General features: G+C 40.1%; 1 protein-coding gene across 1 annotated transcript in view; it reads left to right on the top strand.

Moving 5' to 3' along the window:
* The first annotated feature begins 723 nt into the window (after positions 1 to 723).
* The window catches only part of LOC134823203 (structural maintenance of chromosomes protein 3-like), a 32,817-nt gene continuing 12,057 nt past the window's right edge, over positions 724 to 21,483 (top strand). Inside the window, 17 exon segments of the mRNA XM_063834594.1 lie at positions 724 to 805; positions 1,082 to 1,244; positions 7,239 to 7,327; positions 7,448 to 7,513; positions 7,629 to 7,653; positions 7,807 to 7,923; positions 8,639 to 8,654; positions 9,285 to 9,398; positions 9,400 to 9,454; positions 14,428 to 14,648; positions 14,849 to 14,998; positions 18,967 to 19,103; positions 19,758 to 19,899; positions 20,019 to 20,345; positions 20,517 to 20,642; positions 20,781 to 20,894; positions 21,315 to 21,398. Coding sequence (XP_063690664.1) covers positions 724 to 805; positions 1,082 to 1,244; positions 7,239 to 7,327; positions 7,448 to 7,513; positions 7,629 to 7,653; positions 7,807 to 7,923; positions 8,639 to 8,654; positions 9,285 to 9,398; positions 9,400 to 9,454; positions 14,428 to 14,648; positions 14,849 to 14,998; positions 18,967 to 19,103; positions 19,758 to 19,899; positions 20,019 to 20,345; positions 20,517 to 20,642; positions 20,781 to 20,894; positions 21,315 to 21,398 — 2,028 coding nt within the window.

The raw sequence follows: 21,483 nt of genomic DNA on the forward strand, positions 1-21,483 counted from the left end.
TTCCCCAAACTAAACGAACACCAACCTCCCATCATGTAACAACTGGAAATACCTGCTTCTCCCGAGGGTTTTACAGAACTGACGTGACTACCATCCGGAGAGGCGCCCACACATTTGCCTTCGTACCACAGCTGTATCCGGTGGGATAACACCGGGGTGCCTGGCCAGAAAGAGGTGAAAACTTTTTGTAATCCTCAAATTGGTAGTCTGGTGTGCAAAGAAGAGAACTAAAGGACGAGTAGAGCTAGTCCGAGAACAGCCGTTTTCTTTCCGGTAAGGTGGCTGTCAGAGCTGTAGTTAACCATTGTGTAGGTTTGATTGAGCCTGTATCTCTGCTTTTATAAAGAGTCCAGCTACTACCCACAGCACTTGCATCTGATTGTTCTAAAATCTCGCTAGCAATTCTAAATTTGTCCTTCTCGGTGAACAAGTTGGCATCGTCCCCATAAAGGAAGATATTTTTGTGTTTGGACGTGTTTTAATGCTGATTTTTACCCTGAGGCCATCCCAATTTCTTCCTCCTCCCCAATGGATATACTTCAGATTAGGACAACTCAAAATCTCCTCCATGATTTCCGTCAGAAATTCCCCACCACCACCTTCATACGCGATGACTGACATATTCGTACTTTTCAACTTTCTGCTTGACTGAAATCATCCTCAGTACCAACTCAGGCCTACGAGCAGTATTGATGACAACAGTTACACACACTGAGATACAACATGACAACTTTCTACGTTCTCCGTCCTGAGGATGGCCCACAGGGACTCTTCCTTGATGAGCCCACAAGCAGGAAAATCACAAGTTAGTTTCTGCTTAGGAAAAGAAGAAGCAGATATTTGTCACTTCTCCTGGAAGTAGTTCCTTCATAGAATATATTCTAGAATCTTCTTCATGGCACTTGAGAGAGATACGGATAACGGTTTTCAGGCTAAGGTTGAGGCACAGCCTTCCGGTTAGACATGCTTTATCGGTGAAATACATCGTTCTTCATACCCTGCGTATACGATGCTGGTATAAACCTTTACTGTTCTTCCTGAGTTGCAGGGTACGAACCATTAACAAGATCCAACCTGATAGTGATCGCTGAGCTGCAGTCTCCGAGCATTAACCCTGGTCTTCCCCCATTCTACGCACACATTTCACCTCAATCCCCGGCCACCGTTACTCCCGTAACTCCCATACATACCGAACAACCAACCTCCCATCTGGTAGACAACTGGAAATACTGCTCCTCCCGAGGGTTACAGAACAGACGTTAACCTACCATCCGAGAGGAACCCACACATTGCCTTCGTACCACAGCTGTATCCGGGGGATAAGAACACCAGGGGGTGCTGCCAGAAAGATGTGAACGTTTTGTAAATCTCAAATTGTAGTCTGGTGTGAGCAAAAAAGAACTAATGTGACGAGTAGAGCTAGTCCCGAGAAACACCGTTTTCTTTCCCTCGGTAAGGTGGCTTGTCACTGTGAACCATTGTGTAAGTTGATGTAGCCCTGTATCTGCTTTGTATAAAGAGACAGCTACTCCCACCAACTTGCATCTGTTGTGTCCTAAAAACTCCGCAGCAATTCTAAATTTGTCTTCTCGTGAACATGTGGCAACGTCCAATAATAGGAGATATTTTTGTGGTTGACGTGTTTTAAATGCTGAGTTTTTACCCTGAGCCATCCCATTTCATCCTCCTCCCCAATGATATACTTCAATTAGACAACGCAAAATCTCCCCATGATTCGTCAGATAAGTCCCCAACACGCACCATCATAAACGCGATACTTACAGGATTCTGGTTACTGTTTCAAACTTTCTGATTGACTGCATCGATCCTCAGTACCAACCAGGCCTACGAGCAGTATTTGATGACAACAGTTACACACTGAGATACCATCAGAAAAACCTTTCTACTTTCTCCGTCGGAGGAGGGGCCACAGACACTACCTTTTGAGCCCCAAGCATTGGAAATCACAGTTATTTCTGCTTTAGGAAAAGGAAGACAGATATTTACACTCTCGCTCCCTGGAAGTAGTTCTCGTCAATAAGATTTAGTTCTAGAAGCTTCTTCATGGCAACTGAGAGAATACAGGATCACGGTGTTTCAGGACGAAGGTTAGGGCAACCAGTCCTTCAGTTAGAAGACGTGCTATCGGGAAATACATCGTATTCTTCAATACCCGCGTTACAGATGCTGGTATACCTAACTGTTCTACTGGAGTTGCAGGTACGAACCATAAACAAGATCCAACCTGAAGTGATCGCCTGAGCTGCATCTCCGAGCATTAACCTGGTCTTCCCCCCATTCCTAGCTGCACACATTTCCCCTCAATCCCCCACCGTTACTCCCCTAACTACCAACACCAACCTCCCATCAGCTGGTAACACTGGAAATACTGCTCCACTCCCGAGGGTTACAGAACATGACGTGTAACCTACCATGCCGGAGAGTAGCCCTCACATTTCCCTTCGTACCACAGCTGTATCCCGTGGGATAACACCGTGGGGGGGGGTGCTTGGCCAGAAAGAGGGTGAACCTTTTTGTAACCCAAATTGTAAGTCTGGTGGTGCAAAGAAGAGAACTAAAGTGACGAGTAGACTAGTCCGAGAAACAGCCGTTTTCTTTCCGGGTAAGGGGCTGTCAGCAGTGTTACCATTGTGAAAGTTGATGAAACGCTGTATCTGCTTGTATAAAGAGTCAGCTACTCCCACCAGACCTTGCATCTGTTGGTTCCTAAAATCGCCCGCAAGCAATTTCTAACTTTGTCTTCTCGGTGAAACAAGTTGTCATCGGGGGGTCCAATAATAGGAGATATTTTTTGTGTTGGACGTGTTTTAATGCTGAGTTTTAAAACCCTTGAGGACATCCCTATTTTCTCATCCTCCCCCAATGAATACTTCAGATTAGGACCACTCAAAATCTCCCTCCAGATTTTCGTCAGATAATTCCCCAACACCACCATCCATACGCCGATGACGGACATATTCTGGTACTTTTCAAACTTTCTGATTGACTGAATCCTCCCTCAGTACCAACTCAGCCTACGAGCAGTATTGGATGACTACCGTTACACACTAGTATACATCATGAACACCTTTCTAACTATCTTCTCCGTCGGGAGGAGGGCCCACAGGACATCTACCTTGTTGATCCCACAAGCAGGGAAATCACAGTTTAGTTTCGCTTTAGAGGAAGAAGGAAAACAGATGATTTGACCCTCTCCTGGAATAGTTCTCTTTCAATAAGATTTATTCTAGAAGCTTCTCTCATGGCATCTAGAGAGGAGATACAGGACACGGGTTTTCAGGGCTAAGTTTGGCACTCAGCCTTCGTTAGACTTGCGTTATCGAGAAATACATCGATCTTCATATAGACCCCTGCGTATACAGATGCGGTATACCTTAACTGTTCTTCTGAGTGTTGCGGTACGAGACCAGTAACAGATCCCATCCTGAATAGGTGATCGTCCCTGAGCATGCAGTCCTCCGAGCATTAACCTGGTCCTTCCCCATTCCTAGCTGCAACACATTTCCCCCTCTATCCCGCCACCGTTTTACTACCCCATACTACCAGAACACACACACCTCCCATCTTGGTAACACTGGAAATACGGCCCTCCCGAGGTTTACTGACAAGACGTGTAACCTACCATCCGAGAGGAGCCCACCCATTTGGCCTTCGTTTCCACAGCTGGTAATCCGGTGGGATAACACTCGGGGGGGTGCTGGCCGGAAAGAGGTTGAAACTTTTTGTAATCCTCAAATTGTAGTCTGGTGTGTGCAAAGGAAGAGAACTAAAGTGACGAGTAGAGCTTAGTCCGGAAACGAGGCCGTTTCATTTCCGGAAGGTGGCTGTCAGTCTGTGTTCCATTGTGTAATTGAAGAAGCCGTATCTGCTTTGTAGAAAGAGCAGCTACTCTCCCACCATACTTGCATCTGTTGGTGTCTAAAAATCTCCGCAAGCAATTCTAAATTTGTCTTCTCGGTGAACTTGTTTGTCAATCGTCCTATAATAGAGATATTTTGTGTTGACGTGTTTTAAAATGCTGAGTTTTTACCCTGAGCCATCCCAATTCTTCCTCCTTCCCCCAATGATATACTTCAGATTAGGACAACTCTAAATCTCCTCCATGATTTCGGTCAGATAATTCCCCAACAACCACCATCAATACGCGAATGACTGACAGATTCTGGTACATTTCAAACTTTCTGATTGACTGAATCATCCCATACCAACTCAGCCTACGAGCAGGTAGTGATGACACAGTTACCACTGAGATACATCATGACACCTTTCTACTTTCTCCGTCGGGAGGAGGGCCACAGGACAGCTACCTGCTTGATCCCACAGTGCAGGGAAAGCCCAGTTTAGTTTCTGTTTAGAAAAGGAAGAAGCAGATATTTGAAACTCTCACTGCGAAGTTGTTCTCTTCAATAAGTTTATTCAAGAAGCTTCTTCAATGGCAACTAGATAGAGATACAGGATCACGGTTTTCAGGCTAAGGTTTAGGCAACGAGCTTCGTTAGACTTTGCTTATCGTTAGAAATACACGTTCTTCAGTACACGCGCGTAATAACAGATGCTGGTATACATTACTGTTCTTCTGGAGTTGCAGGTACAAACCATTAACAAAGATCCAACTGATAGTGAGCGCTGACTGGCAGTTCCGAGCATTAACCGGTCGTTCCCCGCAAGTCCTAGCTGCACACTTTTCCTCCTCAATCCCGCCACCAGTTACTTCCCATACTACCGAACACCAACCTCCCATCTGGTAACAACTGGAAATAATGCTCCTCCCGAGGTGTACAGAAGCATGACGGTTAAAACCTACCAACCGGAGAGGAGCCCACACATATTGCCTTCGTACCATCATGAAACAGTCGTATAAATCTGCGATTTAATTGTTGATTTTTCTGTGCCGTAACAACGCTCCGCCATGTCGTTAAGACGAGTTACAAAATCGTGATTGATTCAGTCGGTTCTTGCTTTGCTGAGAATAATTTTGTTCTCCATTCTGCTTTCGAATTTGATCCCTCTATTGTTCGTACCAATTTTTCACAACAACTTTCAAAATCCAGCCTCTGCATTCTGTCGAAATTCAATGTGTCGACTTTTGATTGACATGTTTGATCCAAATAGGTAATTAATACATCCAATCTCTTGTTTTTCTGGGATTTTCGATGCAGTCCGCAAAATGTTGAAAATTCTTTAGCCATCGTTTTAAAGTTTCCCCCGTGACGAAAGATGTCGGGTTTTCTTAGCGGTATATCTGATTTTCTATTTCCGTCCCATTTCTCCAGAAGCTCCAATTTTCCAGTTTTCTGTCCGTCAAGATAGGCTTTATCCATTTCCTGTTCTTTAAGCTGAGTTCGTTTGTCCAATTCATGTTGCATTCTCTATATTCATTATCTAGCTTCTGATTAGTCTCGAGCATATTATTATTTCGGTCCGATAAATCGTCTGCATATTTCTTCAAATCTTCGTTCTTCTTTGCAGTGTCTTTGACTGTATTTTTAAGTTTGTCGGCATATGTCTTCAGATCCTCATTTTTATCATTTATTTCATGTAGCTGCTTCTTCAAATTGTCTATTTCCTTCTTTGCATTGTCCAGTTCAGCCATTTTATTGAACTTGATGTTTCAATGATTGAAGTTTGATGTTTCAGTAATTGAAGCTTGATATGAAGAGATCGTCAATTCGAACCAGGAGGGCACCAGTTTTGGCTACTGCCGTTGTGGTTTATTTATATTTTATATTTTAGATTTTAGAGCTTTTAATCAGTCTCAATTTATGGTTACTTGAACACAATGATAGAGTCGTATAATAAGCCTTCAAATATAATAATACTTCCATTAATTCATTAAATAGATACCTTCGGAGATAAGGTTCATATATTGAGAGTCTTTTTATAATTCCGATTCGAATTGAACTTGTAGCTTATTTGAGAGCTACGTTTGAATTGTAACTTGTTGCTATCGCAACAAAAATTCAGATATAGTCGGGCAGTGTTGTTACCGTTAGCGCTCGAAACACGGCTTCTAATCGCCGATGCGGGCCTCTTTAATGCTCAATTAAAAACTAATCAACACGGAAACTATTCCCCTTACATTTGAAGGCCCCGAATTTTTTGAAATTTTTTCCCCGGACTAATGACCAACACCCGGTTTTCATTTGGTAGACCCGTTATCGGTGTTTTTTTTTTAAAAATTTTCACTGGACTAATGACCAAAGTCACTGTAGTGTCCCTTTCAAAGGGTTTTTTAGGGGTTAATTCAATTAATGTTTAAAACCCGTAAAATAAATTTGACTTAAAAGGTATACAAAACTTTGATTCTCAAGGAAAGGGTTTTGACAAATTCCCCAAATAAGGGAACTTTAGAAAAGAACCACTATAATTAAAGATCTTGTTGGTCCGAGGGGCCCAACAGGTTGATGGATTGGGCACAGCTTTATCCACTTCAACAGGAATGTTCATTGCTAAACTGGGTAAGCTTTACCTGGAACAGGGATACTCCGATAAAGCCTGTCTATATTGACCAATATTAATAGAGCTATTCAAATGTTCGACATTTCGTTAAAGTGCTTGTCGCCTGTCATTGTCAACGCAATCATGAACTGTTTCTTGAAGTAGAACGCCTTTATCGATTTACCCAAGAAATGTTACAAAAACAATTATGACTTTATTTGTCACCTTGACGCAAAGTAATTTTTGTGAAGCTTCTGTGGAATTTTGTATTGTTGATGTTTTTTTATCAATCTTTTATTTATTCCTGATGACATGCAGAGGGTTTGGCCAGAAAACTGATCATTATGAATTGTTCACATTTTACGTCCTATTTTCACATTCTATGACTTATTTTTGAGCCAGTTTTCCCTGGCCCCAGGCCCCTTCTGTAACAATCCAACCATTGACACAGTAAATTTTAGAGGTAGCTTGTAAAAAAGAAGTGAATAATTGCTTTCAGGAATTATAGTATTAGAATTATCAACCGTATCAGGAGTTTAATTTCATTTTAAAATCTAACCTGTAATATTTTAATAGCAAGGGCAGACCCCTGTCATGTTTATCAAGCAGGTAATCACATTTTCACATTTACATCACGATATTCCGTCAGTTATCTCCTGAATTTAATTTTTTTGCCTAATAATTTGCTCAATATGCCTAATATTTAATTTGCCTTAAAACTTGTTAAAATTGTTAAAAATCACTAATTCTAGGTGGTGATCTGTGGGTTTCGGAGCTAGCAGGAATGAAGTGGTCGTGGAACCATTCCATCCTCACCATAACTGTGTTGTGGGAAGGAACGGATCTGGAAAATCTAACTTCTTCTTGGGTAAGATTTGGCTTTTATTTACCATTTTTCACAATTCTATCACAGTTCAGCTAATCTGCAAGATCCTTTTAAAAAGGGCATTATTTCAAAGTAATATTTTATAAACCTGATTGTCTTCAGCGATCCGTTTTGTGCGAGTGATGAGTTCATACATGAGACCAGAACAACGACAGCAACCCCATGAGGGTAGCGGACCACTTTTGTAACGCGTTGTGGAGATAACGTTTGTAACCTGAAACAGTACCAATAAAAAAGGAGGGGTCCTATTAGACAGAAAATTTGGGTTTTTAAGAAGGATCAGTATTCCTCGATAAGAAGAATGTCACGTGGTCTTTTTGTTTTTTTTTTATGTGTTAACCCGTTTTGTTTTTTTTATGATTTTTTTTTTCCAGAGTTTTTGAAAAGATTTTATTTTTTCGAAAATGAAGAATTTTTACTGAGCTGGCTATTTATTTTGTATTAAAAAGCGATTTTTCTAGGAAGACAGATGTGATAAATCGTTTAATCTCTATTTCCCCAAAGTAACCCCCCTACTACATCGTGAAAAAAGGCCGAATAAACCAGATGGCTGTTGCACCGGACAGTCAGCGATTGAAGTTCCCCTGAGGAAAGCTGGTAAAGGGGTTTTTGAGGGAAGGGGAATTTTGGGTATTTTGAAGGTGCGAAAAAATACTTTCTTAGCATCTTAGATATGTTCTTGTTCCATTCTTTATCTTTTCTCTTAAACTTTTCTTTTTTTGTCAAAATAGTGACTTGGTTTGAAAAACGGGAAAACTTTTAGAACTCGATATATTTTAAATTATTAAGTTGGTGTTTTCCCCCAATAACTAACATTTTTTTCCCAGGACCAAAAGGGAAAATTTGAAAGATAGACGATTTCTAGACATTGAGGAAGACTAAAAATCTCGAGGAAAAAAAGAAGAGCTGAAGGAGTAAAAAAAAATGGGTCGAATGCACAGGTAGAAAGAACAGTAAACGGGAGAAATGAACAATTACGGGTAGGAATAAAAAAGACTGGTAAAAAAACTGAACCATGTAGGAATGAACAATGTACTTGTTAGGAATAAACACAATATGTAGAATGAACATTTTTTTTAATTAAAATTTAGTTTCAGTCGACCGACGCGATTACGCTATGATTACACGTATCAAAATTTCCCGGGTCACTTGAGTACACCATGTACAAAAGGGAATTTAAGAGGGTTCGGGAAAAGTTGGAGTCGCTAATCACCCGGGGCTCGAGGAGGGAAGGACGAAAGACTTTAAACAATCCCCCTTTTCTACCACTCCCAAACGAGATTAAACCCCTAGAAAGGGATCTAAAGGAGTTTGAGTTTAAGGGATCTAACACCGCAAATTGCGTGATCATATTTTAACTAACCCAAGATTTTTTTTTATTTTGTTTAAATTTTTTAAGGGGATCAAAATTGTTTTAATTATTTTTTTGTATTTTTCAGACTGCGTTACTCGAAGTGGCGGATTTTTTTGCTGATGAACGCAATTTAAAAATCAGAAAAGGACCCAAGCGAACTCGATCTAAGGATCGATGAATATTAATGAGATTTACCCCCCAAGGGAGGTCCACAGTCGTCCATTATTTGGAACAGTTTTTTGGAGATTAGTAGAACCAGAGTCATTGGTATGATTGGAATTGAGCAGACTTTACATTTGTTGCATCAGCTGTTTGCCCAGTTAATGTTCGAGATGAGTTATAACGCTATAACGAATCTATAGCATATATGCTCAAAATGTATTGGGCTACGTATAATGAAGCCCAATAAATTTTGAGCATATATGCTATAGATTCGTTATAGCGTTTAGTAATTTGGTTTTTCGTCTAGAAAAGGTGGGTCATAAAAACGACCCTATCGTCCCTAATGCTCTAATGAGTTAAATGTTTTAAGTTATGTTTTAAGTTGACACCCATTACCCATTTAACCGACACTTCTCTTTTCAGGGTACCTCAGCGGAGGAGCTAGCCCAGGTCGAAGAGCAGAATCAAGACAGCTCAGAAGCACTCAACCAAGTAGTTCCCCAGTTCCACGAACAGAAGAATCTAGAAGAATCCTGCAACTCTCAGCTGAGGATCAACGAGCCAGAGAAGGACAGAGCTTTACGCCAAGAAGGGTGGGTTTTCTTTAACACCCTACGCGCGTGGGGTGGAACCTCTGGGGTGGACTTTATTCAGCGCGTATTTTGTAGGCCTGTTCAACTTGACGATTTGATCCGTTACTATCTCAATTTCACAGATACACAGAATGTGAGGTGATCATCTTAAAGAGAAACGTCTCCAGCTTTCAACCTGGTGTAAAGTTTATCTTGTACTCAAAAATATAGCTCGCTCAGTGTGCAATAGAAGTTGACAATACAATAACCAGTTGCGCCCCGGTCGTCGGTCCCGGAGTTTTTGGCAAAAATTTGGGCCCCTAAAAAAAAATTCTATGACAAGTTACCATCAAAAAGTCTGGAGTAAATTTGGTAAAAATTTGAAGGGTCTACTGTAAATTTCAAAATTATGAAAACAAACAGCTTAATCAGAATTTTTGGGGAAAATTTCAAATTTTGACGGGGGGTCTACGGGGGTGGCCCCTTGCGGGGGCGCAATTGACGGGTGGCTTTTTCAACAGCCGTCATAGGCCAATACAAGACAAATTATTGTGAAAACCCTTAATGAATATCCCCCCTCACTAGGTATAACCGTTCTAAAAAAAAAGGGAAAGTTTTCCGTCAAACCAAATTTTTTACTCTTTCTTGCAGTTGGGTTTACTATGAATTATAGCTAAGTACTTTGGGATCGTAGCGCATTACACGTAGAAAGTAACCAGGAAGACTGCTGAAAACAAAAGCAAATTTCAACGTGAACATTTTTCCAAAATACTAATCATGGCGACGATATTTCAACTTGAACCTTATATTTTTTTACAGTTAAAATCACAATAAAACCCGGGAAACTGCAAATCCAAAAAAAAATCCTAAAAATTGATAGTCCCGTTACATAGCTTTCGTGCAACCTCAACGCTTAAAAAATAAATATTATCCAGTCTTGTGACCACCGAGGCCCCTTTCTTCCCTTGTCCGCGGGGACATCGTTGCGAGGGGGGGTTTTTCGTTTTTGTTCTTCCCCCCCGGGCTTCGAAAATCGAATTGGCGGGAAGCAAATTATCAAAAGCCCTTTGTGATCTGGGGGCGTAGAAAATTTTGGGGGATGTCGGAGTTAAGCTTCCTAAAAAGATGAGACTTTCACCGGTCTGTTGAAAATATCAAATGCCTTGTAGCAAGATTTAATTATTTTGGGTTTTTAACTAAGAAGGCGATTTGTATTCATTGATAGTAAAAGATATAAGCATAATGAAATTTATATACCCTTTTAGGTACCCTCGAGGCTCGATACTGTATTCATAATCACACCAAAAACTATTATTAAATTTTTTAACTAAACAATTAATTATTACCGTCCTAAAAGGGGTTTTCCCTGAGAATTTGAAGTCTCTGTAGGTTGCTGGCATGTCTACTAAGCTCTTCGATTGAGGAGGTTTTTGGCCCCCTCGGCGGTCCAAATGTTTTATAATGCTGTGGGGCATTTTCAACATCTATCGGAGGTAAACGCCTCGCAGCATAACCTGTAGAGAATGAACATGTCATCAATGTGAAGTTCAATGATAAAATCAGAGTGGCCGATTTCAACGGGCAGAATTCTAATATCATGGCCATGGGGAATGACTATTTTTTGTCGATTTTGCAAACCAAACTGCAAACGATTGTTGATTTTCGTCACTAGTCTAAATGAATGCAAACGTTTCGGCCGAACATTTACATGATTAGAAACTTACCGGTTTCTTTTCGTTATTATGTACAGACATGGCCGGGCTTGGGTTTCCGCATACGATTATCTTCTATCAGATTAAAGTTGAACCCACACTTTTGTACTGCTCGTGGGAGGAGGAAAGCAAACGGAGAACCGTTTCCATGAGCATCTCGCTGTAGTACCATCATCATGTCGATTCTGATATCAGCTGGCAAAATTCGTCTATTACTAAATGCTAGCTTTTCGAACTTCGTATCTTGGAAATAGACAACTTCTATGAAAGAACACACACACACACACACACACACACACACACACACACACACACACACACACACACACACACACACACACACACACACACACACACACACACAGACAGATACACACACCCACAAACACTTACAGACATAGACACACACACACAGAGACACAGACATACAGGCATACAGGCATAAACACAGACACAGACGGACACACAGACAGACACACAGACAGACACAGTTACACACAGACAAGGGACACACAGACACACACCCACAAACACATACAGACATAGACACACAGACACAGGCATAAACACAGACACACACAGACACAGACGGACACACAGGACAGACACAGTACACACAGACACACACAGACACACCACACATAAACACACATAGTTCACTTCAGTGCACTACATTACAATTACAGACACACGCAGTACAATCGAGAACACACACATGAACCAAAGACAGACACAGACACAAACACACAGAGTACACTTCAGTACAATCACAGACGCAGGCACAAAGACATATACAAGAAGAGCAGATTGAAGTACCTTCATTTGCAGATGTTGACGCATTGATCTGCGGGATATGTTCTTCAGTCTGTAACTGATCATCTGCTAGAACTGTCTCATCTGGATCAACCGGAGGAGTATCTTCCGGCAGGAGTCTGAGTGGGTCTATCGGGACAGCCATGGATCGCTCTCCCTACCTTGTTGAATTAAAGACAAAGGTCAACGACGATGTCGCATGTTAGTCCTGTAACTAAATGTAATCCAAAATAGTGAATAAATAATTTTTACATCTGACGATTGTATGTCTGAATGGTGATTTTTAATCAATGAACAAAAGTTCAGGATTTTTACCTTCTGTTAAGCTGTTAGCAATGACTCTAGCACCCTCTCCCTACAAAACGACCATATCTCGGTCTGAAGCTTTAAACCGTCTTGCCTCAGCAGCCATCTAGCACAGTCGACCTGTCCTGTTAATTGTGTGATCATCAAGTTACCAAATTAATCCTTCAATATTCAAATAATTGATTATTAGACCAAAACAGAGTTTAGAGCCTCGACGTATGCTTCAGGGTTTCACACTGTGCTGTAATCAAACGCATGACTAAAACCTCTTGCTACTATTACCAATAAACCCATATTGTTAAGGCGGTCCGAATGATTTACCTGAGTTGATCGCGTCCATGAAAGGGTTAAACTGCGTTCTGTCCAGCTTGGTAATGTCCCGTTCCAGCAGCCAGCAGTGCCTCCGCCTCCGTCACTCTCCCTGCTTTGCATGCCAGTGAAGCGTAGAGCTCCCCTCTAAGCCTTTTGAACGATCCGACGAAGGATCCAGATTCCCTTCTTTTCTTTTGAGATTGCTTCAATTCTTCTGGAGTATGCGGATTACCATTATATACTTCCATACAGGGCGCGTGAACAATCAGCAATGAATTATCAATTAATCAATCTAGTTTTTGAGTAGAAAGTCCACAGATTGTGATACATTGGATTTGATATTGGAAAAGACATAGCTTACCAAATACCTTTTCATGGGCTTTTTGGAGGACAGGGATGACTTATTCCTGCGTGCCATTACACCCTAACTATCTGCTGTAACAGCAAAAATTAGAATTATGTCGGACATAATTCTAAAAATTGGAACATCGTAGTTAATCAGTGTGGTGCTAACAACAGAGAGCGATTTGAACGGTAGGCAATTTCATAAATTCCATTAACGCGATATAAGGATGATTGGAACAGGCTAAAATCTACTATGTAGTATTGATAACTGGCTATATCGCTGCATTAAACGATAAAAGTATTGCTAACTATGGATATTCTAAGTGATCTAGGCAGAGGGGAACCGGCACAGCCAGATTGCGTTGTCTTCAGTGACTAAGTTTCACGATAGTAAAATTGACCTTATTTATTTTTAAAAAGGATGCACAGTTCAAGCAATAAATCGATCAGCTGCTCATATGATATTTGCATTTAAAGGAGGGCCCAGTGCAGTGACAAGTAAGTCTGTTAAGGCAACATTTAGTTCTGAGATTAGCTGAGTCTTGACAAAGATAAGTTGAGTTTCGAGAAAGTGCACACGGATAAAGTTATCAAGTGAAAATGATAAGACTAAGTTAGGGTCCAGTCAACAGAATGGCAGCTGTAACAGAAACAGTTCATTGGATAGGGGAGTAGGGATTATGACGGAGTGAAGTTTATATAGCAGGGCAAACAAAAAACAAACTGACAGCACTGAGCAAGTGAACTGGAAAATTGAGGAAGGGAAATAACTGTGGTTGTCAGCCCTTTCCGTAGCAATCAGGATTTCCCACGAGATCGATCAGGCAATCAGGATTTCCCACGAGACTGCTCCATCCGATGCGCGCACTTTTGTCACGTGACGGCCACGTGACGCTCAAATCGTTGTCACGTGGTACAGAAGGGAGTTTCCTAGAGCGTTGATCTCGACAAGAGGGAGTTTCTCACGGTTTATCGTCAATAACTATCGCTATTTTTATAGTAGAGAGTTGAAACTTTCACCAAATGTTTCCCTAGACATTTCTGCATGGTAACTGTGTCATAGAATTTTAATTTAGGGACCCAATTTTGTGCAACACTCCGGTACCTGACGACCGGTCGCAGACGTGGTTATTGTATTGTCAACTTCTATTGCACACTGAGCGAGCTATATTTTGAGTACAAAGATAAACTTTACACCAGGTGAAAGCTGAGACGTTTCTCTTTAAGATGATCACCTCACATTCTGTGTATCTGTGACATTGAGATAGTAACGAATCAAAACGTCAAGTTGAACAGGCTACAAAATACGCGCTGAATAAAAGTCCACCCCAGGAGTCCACCCCACGCGCGTAGGGTGTTTAAAGTCTTGTGTTCAATGATTATTTTGTTTGGTTGTTTATTTTCAACGTAAATTTAAAAGAGAAAAGTAGCTTGGAACAATAGACCCAGCTCAGGTAGGAAAAAATATTGTTTTAGAGCTTATTTTTATTATTTTTTGGTGAACAGGAAGAAATCTGGAATTCACGGATCAAAAAAAGAGAGATGAGTGGATAAGTAGTGAGCTGAAAACGTACGGATCAAATCTCTCTGACAAGGAGGAGCAAACCAAAACTGTTGAAAAGGAGGTTACAGACACTAAAGAAAAGATAGAGAAGATAACAGAGGATATAAAGGAACGAAGTGAGAATCTTGAGGAAAGAAAGAAGGAAATAGAAGAGACTAACAAGGTTCATTTTACGCTGAATTAGTTTCAGATATACCAAATCTTATAGCACTTACGATTCATTGTTATTTATAACATAGGTCCCTGAGGCCTGATGTGGCACCTTGTAGAAGATATTATGAAATCGAAAATTTCTAGTAGACCAAATGAGTTGGGTAGTTAGCAACTTTCCAATATCTCTAAAACTTACAAACATTTCTCCAGGAGCTGGGAGAAGCGAAGATTAAAAGAGACGAGGTTCAAAACAAACGAAAGGACCTGTGGAGACAGGACAGTAACTTTGAGCAGAGTCTCAATACCAGCAAGGAACAGCTGGACGAGGCAGAACGTCAACTCCGCTCCACAGTCAGCAAGGTCAGTCAATTTAATAAGAATCTGGTACAATTTTTGTTAATTTAACTTTTTTAGGTACAAATACAATGTGTAGACAAATAAATAGTAAATGTGTATTGTGTAAAGGTGTAAACACATTTAAAATCTTTAAATAAATCATGCGTGATTCTGTGATAATAGGTTTAAAAACAGAACAGTATGAGACCCATACTCATACTCTATTTGAATTTTTGTAAATTAGGTATTCTTCGTAGATTACCAGTATCCGATCCTTATCGGAAAATACATGACGTATAAATAATAATAAATAAATTCTAACATTTATTACACGCTTTCTATAGAATGATAATAGTGATATCGCTTATTTATATTATCACCTATTTATTTCATCTATGTTCCACCTACTACCAAACAATTTTGTCATCCGGTTTTCTGTTTTGCTTTTCATCCGTTTCCCTGGTTTATTATTGGAAATGATAACCTCCGGGCAGTACACAACCTTCTTATCCGCCGCTTTCAATCTGATAAACAAATCCTTGTGTTCTAGATCTGATAGATCGTTGCTCCACCCACCTACCTCCACTATATCACGTGTTCTGACCAGGAAATATTTTGAGGTTAGTTCACATCTGACACAGGTCGGAAAATTTAGGGTTGTTTCGTTCACTTCTTCACAAGTTTCGGGAGATACAAATAATCTTCTTGTTTTTCTTTCATTCCTTGTGAGATACCCAAAGTTGATGAAGCCTGTATCTGCTTTGTATAAAGAGTCAGCTACTCCCACCAGACTTGCATCTGTTGTGTCTAAAATCTCCGCAAGCAATTCTAAATTTGTCTTCTCGGTGAACATGTTGTCATCGTCCAATAATAGGAGATATTTTGTGTTGACGTGTTTTAATGCTGAGTTTTTACCCTGAGCCATCCCAATTTCTTCCTCCTCCCCAATGATATACTTCAGATTAGGACAACTCAAAATCTCCTCCATGATTTCGTCAGATAATTCCCCAACACCACCATCATACGCGATGACTGACAGATTCTGGTACTTTTCAAACTTTCTGATTGACTGAATCATCCTCAGTACCAACTCAGGCCTACGAGCAGTATTGATGACAACAGTTACACACTGAGATACATCATGACACCTTTCTACTTTCTCCGTCGGGAGGAGGGCCACAGGGACAGCTACCTTGTTGATCCCACAAGCAGGGAAATCACAGTTAGTTTCTGCTTTAGGAAAAGGAAGAAGCAGATATTTGACACTCTCCTGGAAGTAGTTCTCTTCAATAAGATTTATTCTAGAAGCTTCTTCATGGCAACTAGAGAGAGATACAGGATCACGGTTTTCAGGGCTAAGGTTAGGCACCAGTCCTTCGTTAGACTTGCTTATCGGTGAAATACATCGTTCTTCATTACCCTGCGTATACAGATGCTGGTATACCTTACTGTTCTTCTGGAGTTGCAGGTACGAACCATTAACAAGATCCAACCTGATAGTGATCGCTGAGCTGCAGTCTCCGAGCATTAACCTGGTCTTCCCCATTCCTAGCTGCACACATTTCCCCTCAATCCCGCCACCGTTACTCCCCATACTACCGAACACCAACCTCCCATCTGGTAACAACTGGAAATACTGCTCCTCCCGAGGGTTACAGAACATGACGTGTAACCTACCATCCGGAGAGGAGCCCACACATTTGCCTTCGTACCACAGCTGTATCCGGTGGGATAACACCGGGGTGCTGGCCAGAAAGAGGTGAAACTTTTTGTAATCCTCAAATTGTAGTCTGGTGTGTGCAAAGAAGAGAACTAAAGTGACGAGTAGAGCTAGTCCGAGAAACAGCCGTTTTCTTTCCGGTAAGGTGGCTGTCAGCTGTGTTACCATTGTGTTACATAACTTGAGCTGAAAAATTGTGACACTTATCAGTTTTTATGAGAGTATAATGCATCTTCAGTCTGAAGTAAATGCGCGTATATCTTTACATGTGTTAAAACTGAAACATACTACATAATATAGTTAAAACTTAAAATACGTAATCACAAAATACACCCCGACACAAATAGGCATGATAAATGGGTTATGTGTAGCAATTAACATCCTCACAAGTACAAGTGGATAGAGTTGCCACAACTTTCCATGTTGTTACAATTCTTAGTGGTTTGTATTTTAACATGTATAATGTAAACAAACAAACCCCGATTTACCGCGGATGTTTCCTTTCCCCCAAACTCCGTGGTAAATCGGGGTTTTATTGTAGTAAGGTTCTGTTCAGCACAAGAAAGAGGTGATGCACATTTTGTATCATGTAACGCTTGTAACGCTTGTAACTCCTGCTATCCCCTCTGGAGGTTTAGATTTATTTTCTGAACGAAAGTCGAAAGCATAGAAATAACCGAGAAATTGTCCTTGTTATTAACTCATTTTGATGTCTTTTCCTGACCTAAAATTGCACGGGAAATCGATTTAACTTAACTAGGTCTCAGAACCCACAAACACTTCCTTATCCCTCAAAATTGATGTTTTAAAGTTAATACGAGCAACAAGCAACTTATATTTTGATCTTTCGACTCAACTCATGACCTAGGGGGCTAAGCTGAAACCGAAAGATTAAGGCAATCGTCACCTTAACTGATCAAACAGGTATTAACACAATTTTCAGAGAGAAATGTTTGTTGCAACTTTGCAACTTGAGTGAAGAGCAGAGTACGAAAACACACGGCAGGTAAGCAACTCATTTTGGTGACTGTTCCTCACCTAACAATTAAATTTTCGTCAATTAAATAGCATCACCGACACTTCACAGTCAGTTGAAGGAGCGACCTCAACACTGTCAAAAATAGGACGTAAAACTGTCCATCGGTGCAAAATGTGAACGACTAAAAGTAAAGAAGTTTGATATGAGTGTATGATTCCTCGCCGCCTCGGATCGAAATCCCTCGCTCAACAGATTGAAATTGAGTCACTTTATATTCACATTGTTATCGTAACCACAGCTTGGCTCGGCAATTTCAAGGTACTATCTGCATCATAAACACGCGTACGCCATGATTACGTCATAAACTATAAATAATGTGAACGTTTAGTTCTGTGTTAACGTACAATACGAACTGTGGGGGGGGGGGGGTTTAAAATTGCAACCGATCTTGTTAGTACCTGTTCGATCAGTTAAAGTGACGATTGCCTTAATCTTTCGTTTTCAGCTTAGCCCCCTATGTCATGAGTTGAGCCGAAAGATCAAAATATATGTTGCTTGTCGCTCGTATTAACTGTAAAACATCAATTTTGAGGGATAAGGAAGTGTTTGTGGGTTCTGAGACCTAGTTTAATCGATTTCCCGTGCAATTTTAGGTTAGAAACAGTCCAGTCATCAAAATGAGTTTAATAACAAGGTCGATTTCTCGGTTATTTCTAAGCTTTCGTCCAGAAAATAAATCTAAACCTCTAAAGGAGGTTTAGGGTAGCAAGAGTTACATGCGTTACAAGCGTTACAAGCGTTCCATGATACAAAATGTGCATCACCTCTTTCTTGTGCTGAACAGAACCCTGTTAAAGTAAACAAATGTACCTCACATCCCCACGAGAATCCACATCTATTAATCAAGTGGAAGGTAAAAAGAACCTAAAGATTATGCGAAAATGTAAGGTAACAACAAACGTTAGTAACATTAATCATGGAATTATACTAATATATACTGTTGTGTAAATTCGAACCTCATGGAGATACAGTCATACGTGTATCTTGGGTAGCTGTAGGTGACATACATTTTAAACGTTCATTATTTACTCAACTTTCAAATGAGCGTATTTCCGTCTTCCACAGTCCATATATCTGGATTGTGGTGGGGAGGTGAAACATGTTTTTCCTGACACGTGAACAAATTATCATCCAGCATTGATAAAATCCCAGAATCAATGTTCCACCAGAATCCACATCTATCAGTGCTTCACCTCTGTTCAATTCCCTGTTTTACTTTGTCTACTTCTTCAGGCATTTAACAACGGTATAGATGCCATCAAGAAGATTGTACGTGAGAAGAACATCAGTGGCGTGTATGGACCCCTTATAGAGAACTTCAAATGTAACGAGAAGTTCTTCACCGCTGTTGAAGTCACCGCTGGAAACAGGTAACTTAATTGATTAATTACCTAATTGCTAACAATACTACTCCAATATCATCCAGGGATTATTTTGTATCGTCTACTTGAATAACCAATTATATCGTGAACAATTTGTGCTTATTTTAACTATTAATCGTGAATGAATAGTTTGATGTTTCGTCGCCTTCAAAAGTCTCATCGTCACAACATTACTATTTTTATACTGTTACTTATTCAATACAAAATGCACACAAGTAGTTATTATACATAATACATGTATGTATTATGTATTGTACTAAATCATGATATGCAATGATTCGGTCTTTGTTTCATTTCCTGAAAGCATATAATCATCGTCACTTCATATTATCTCTATCTTATGTTCCGTCACCTCTATTCACTTGGTTAGTATCAATTTACACCCAACCAATACGTCAATCTACAATTTACAATTTACAATAGTGCATGTGATCACAGTGCACATTTAATAGCTGATTGCCCGTCTTTTACAAATGTTCATCAATGACCACTTAGTTACCAAAAACCACAGAAAGCCACCAACACTAGAGTCTAGAAGTGTATAAATCACAGTACAATACTATACGAGATAATGTATCACCTCCCTGTCATTAGCAACATAATCTCAAATATAACTCAAACTAACAGCCCCCACCTTAACAGGCTATTCTACATCATAGTAGACACTGACAAGACAGCATCACAAATACTGAGCATAATGAACAAGAACAAAATGAACGGTGAAGTTAACTTTCTGCCTCTTAACAGACTCACCTTCAAGGAAGTCCAGTATCCCACATCCAACGTAGGTTTTGTTCAGAATTTATCAAACTAATTGGGGTAATTTACTAATTAGTTACTGTAATTAGCGAATTAGATATTGAATTATAATCAGACTATTCACACATTCCATCTGATCACCAGGACGTTATCCCGATGGTAAGCAAGTTGGAGTACAACCAGATCTTCAAACCAGCCATGGAAACAATATTCGGCAAAACTCTCATCTGTCGGAGTCTGGAGATTGCGTCCCAGTACGCGCGTAACGAGCACATGGATTGCATCACCCTTGACGGTGACCAAGTGTCTCGCCGTGGTGCGCTAACTGGGGGGTACTACGACAAGCGTAAGTCTCGTCTGGACTCACAGCGCCAGGTATGGTACTGGCAGGCCAAGTTGGCGGAGGAGGAGACAAACGCTGGCAAGATAAAGGGCGACATGGAAGAAGTGGACTCCGAGCTCTCAAAGCTGGTTGGTGTAACTTTGTTTAGGCTATTAATGCACCAATTAATAATAATATTAAGTAATTATAATTGATTATAATTATCCCAATTATGATCTTTTTGCAATTATCGCGAAGTGTTAGTAAGTTTTCTGTTCTGATAGTATAAATAAAATATAATAACAATTTCTACTATAAAGGTAAGTGCAGTGCAGAAGTTAGAAACAAAGCAGATTCAGCTAAGGGAAACTTATGAGAGACAGAAAATGGATGTTCAGAACCTCAATGTGGAGAAGAAACAGCTTGAAAAGCATCTTGACACCAAGGTAAATTTAGAAGAGAAGTAGTTTTTACTTTTACCTCCTCTTTTTACTTTATAAAATCTTGTGCTGTCTGATTCTTATTTTTCAACGTTTTGCTGGACAGTTTGCAGTATTTTGAAATTGACCCCGAATCTTGTGCAGACCAGATTAAAATTGGCGCTAGATGGAGATCTAACTGCACTGAGAGGCACCGTGGCCTCACTCCAGCAGGAACTGGGAACCGAGCTTCTTTCTCAGCTCACTGAGACTGAACAGGTTTGTACGATCACGTGTCATGATTAATGGTGTGACGTCACGTGTTAATGTGTGATGTAAAGTCTCTTTGAATCTGCTCAACTCCAATTACTTTCTGTCTGTATTATCCACCAGGCGATTTGGAAGGAAATCATATTCCAAATATGATTTATTATCTCTATTTATTCCACTAGCCATGATTGGCAGTGTAATTAATTCAGTTACTGCTAATTATTCGAGAATTTCCAAAAGTATTGTTTGAATATGCTCAACTCCAATTACTTCCTGTCTGTATTATCCACCAGTACAGGTGATTTGGAAGGAAATCATATTCTAAATCTGATTTATTATCTCTATTCATTCCACTAGCCATGATTGGCAGTGTAATTAATTTAATTACTGCTAAGTATTCGCGGTAATTGTACAATTTGTGTATTTCAGGAAGAAGTTAAGAAACTGAATAAGGAAATCGCCTCTCTTCAGTCTCAAATTAGAGATTCTCTCGAACGAAGGAGTAAATTAGAAGTATGTAAAAGAATTCGTTCTGCTATTTTCCGTCATCTCTTCTGTTTCCGCGCCAATGTTAATTAACCAAGGTGTAATTTTGTGT

The sequence above is a fragment of the Bolinopsis microptera genome, chromosome 11 (genome assembly GCF_026151205.1).
Source record: "Bolinopsis microptera isolate Bmic1 chromosome 11, MBARI_Bmic_1.0, whole genome shotgun sequence".
NCBI lineage: Eukaryota > Metazoa > Ctenophora > Tentaculata > Lobata > Bolinopsidae > Bolinopsis > Bolinopsis microptera.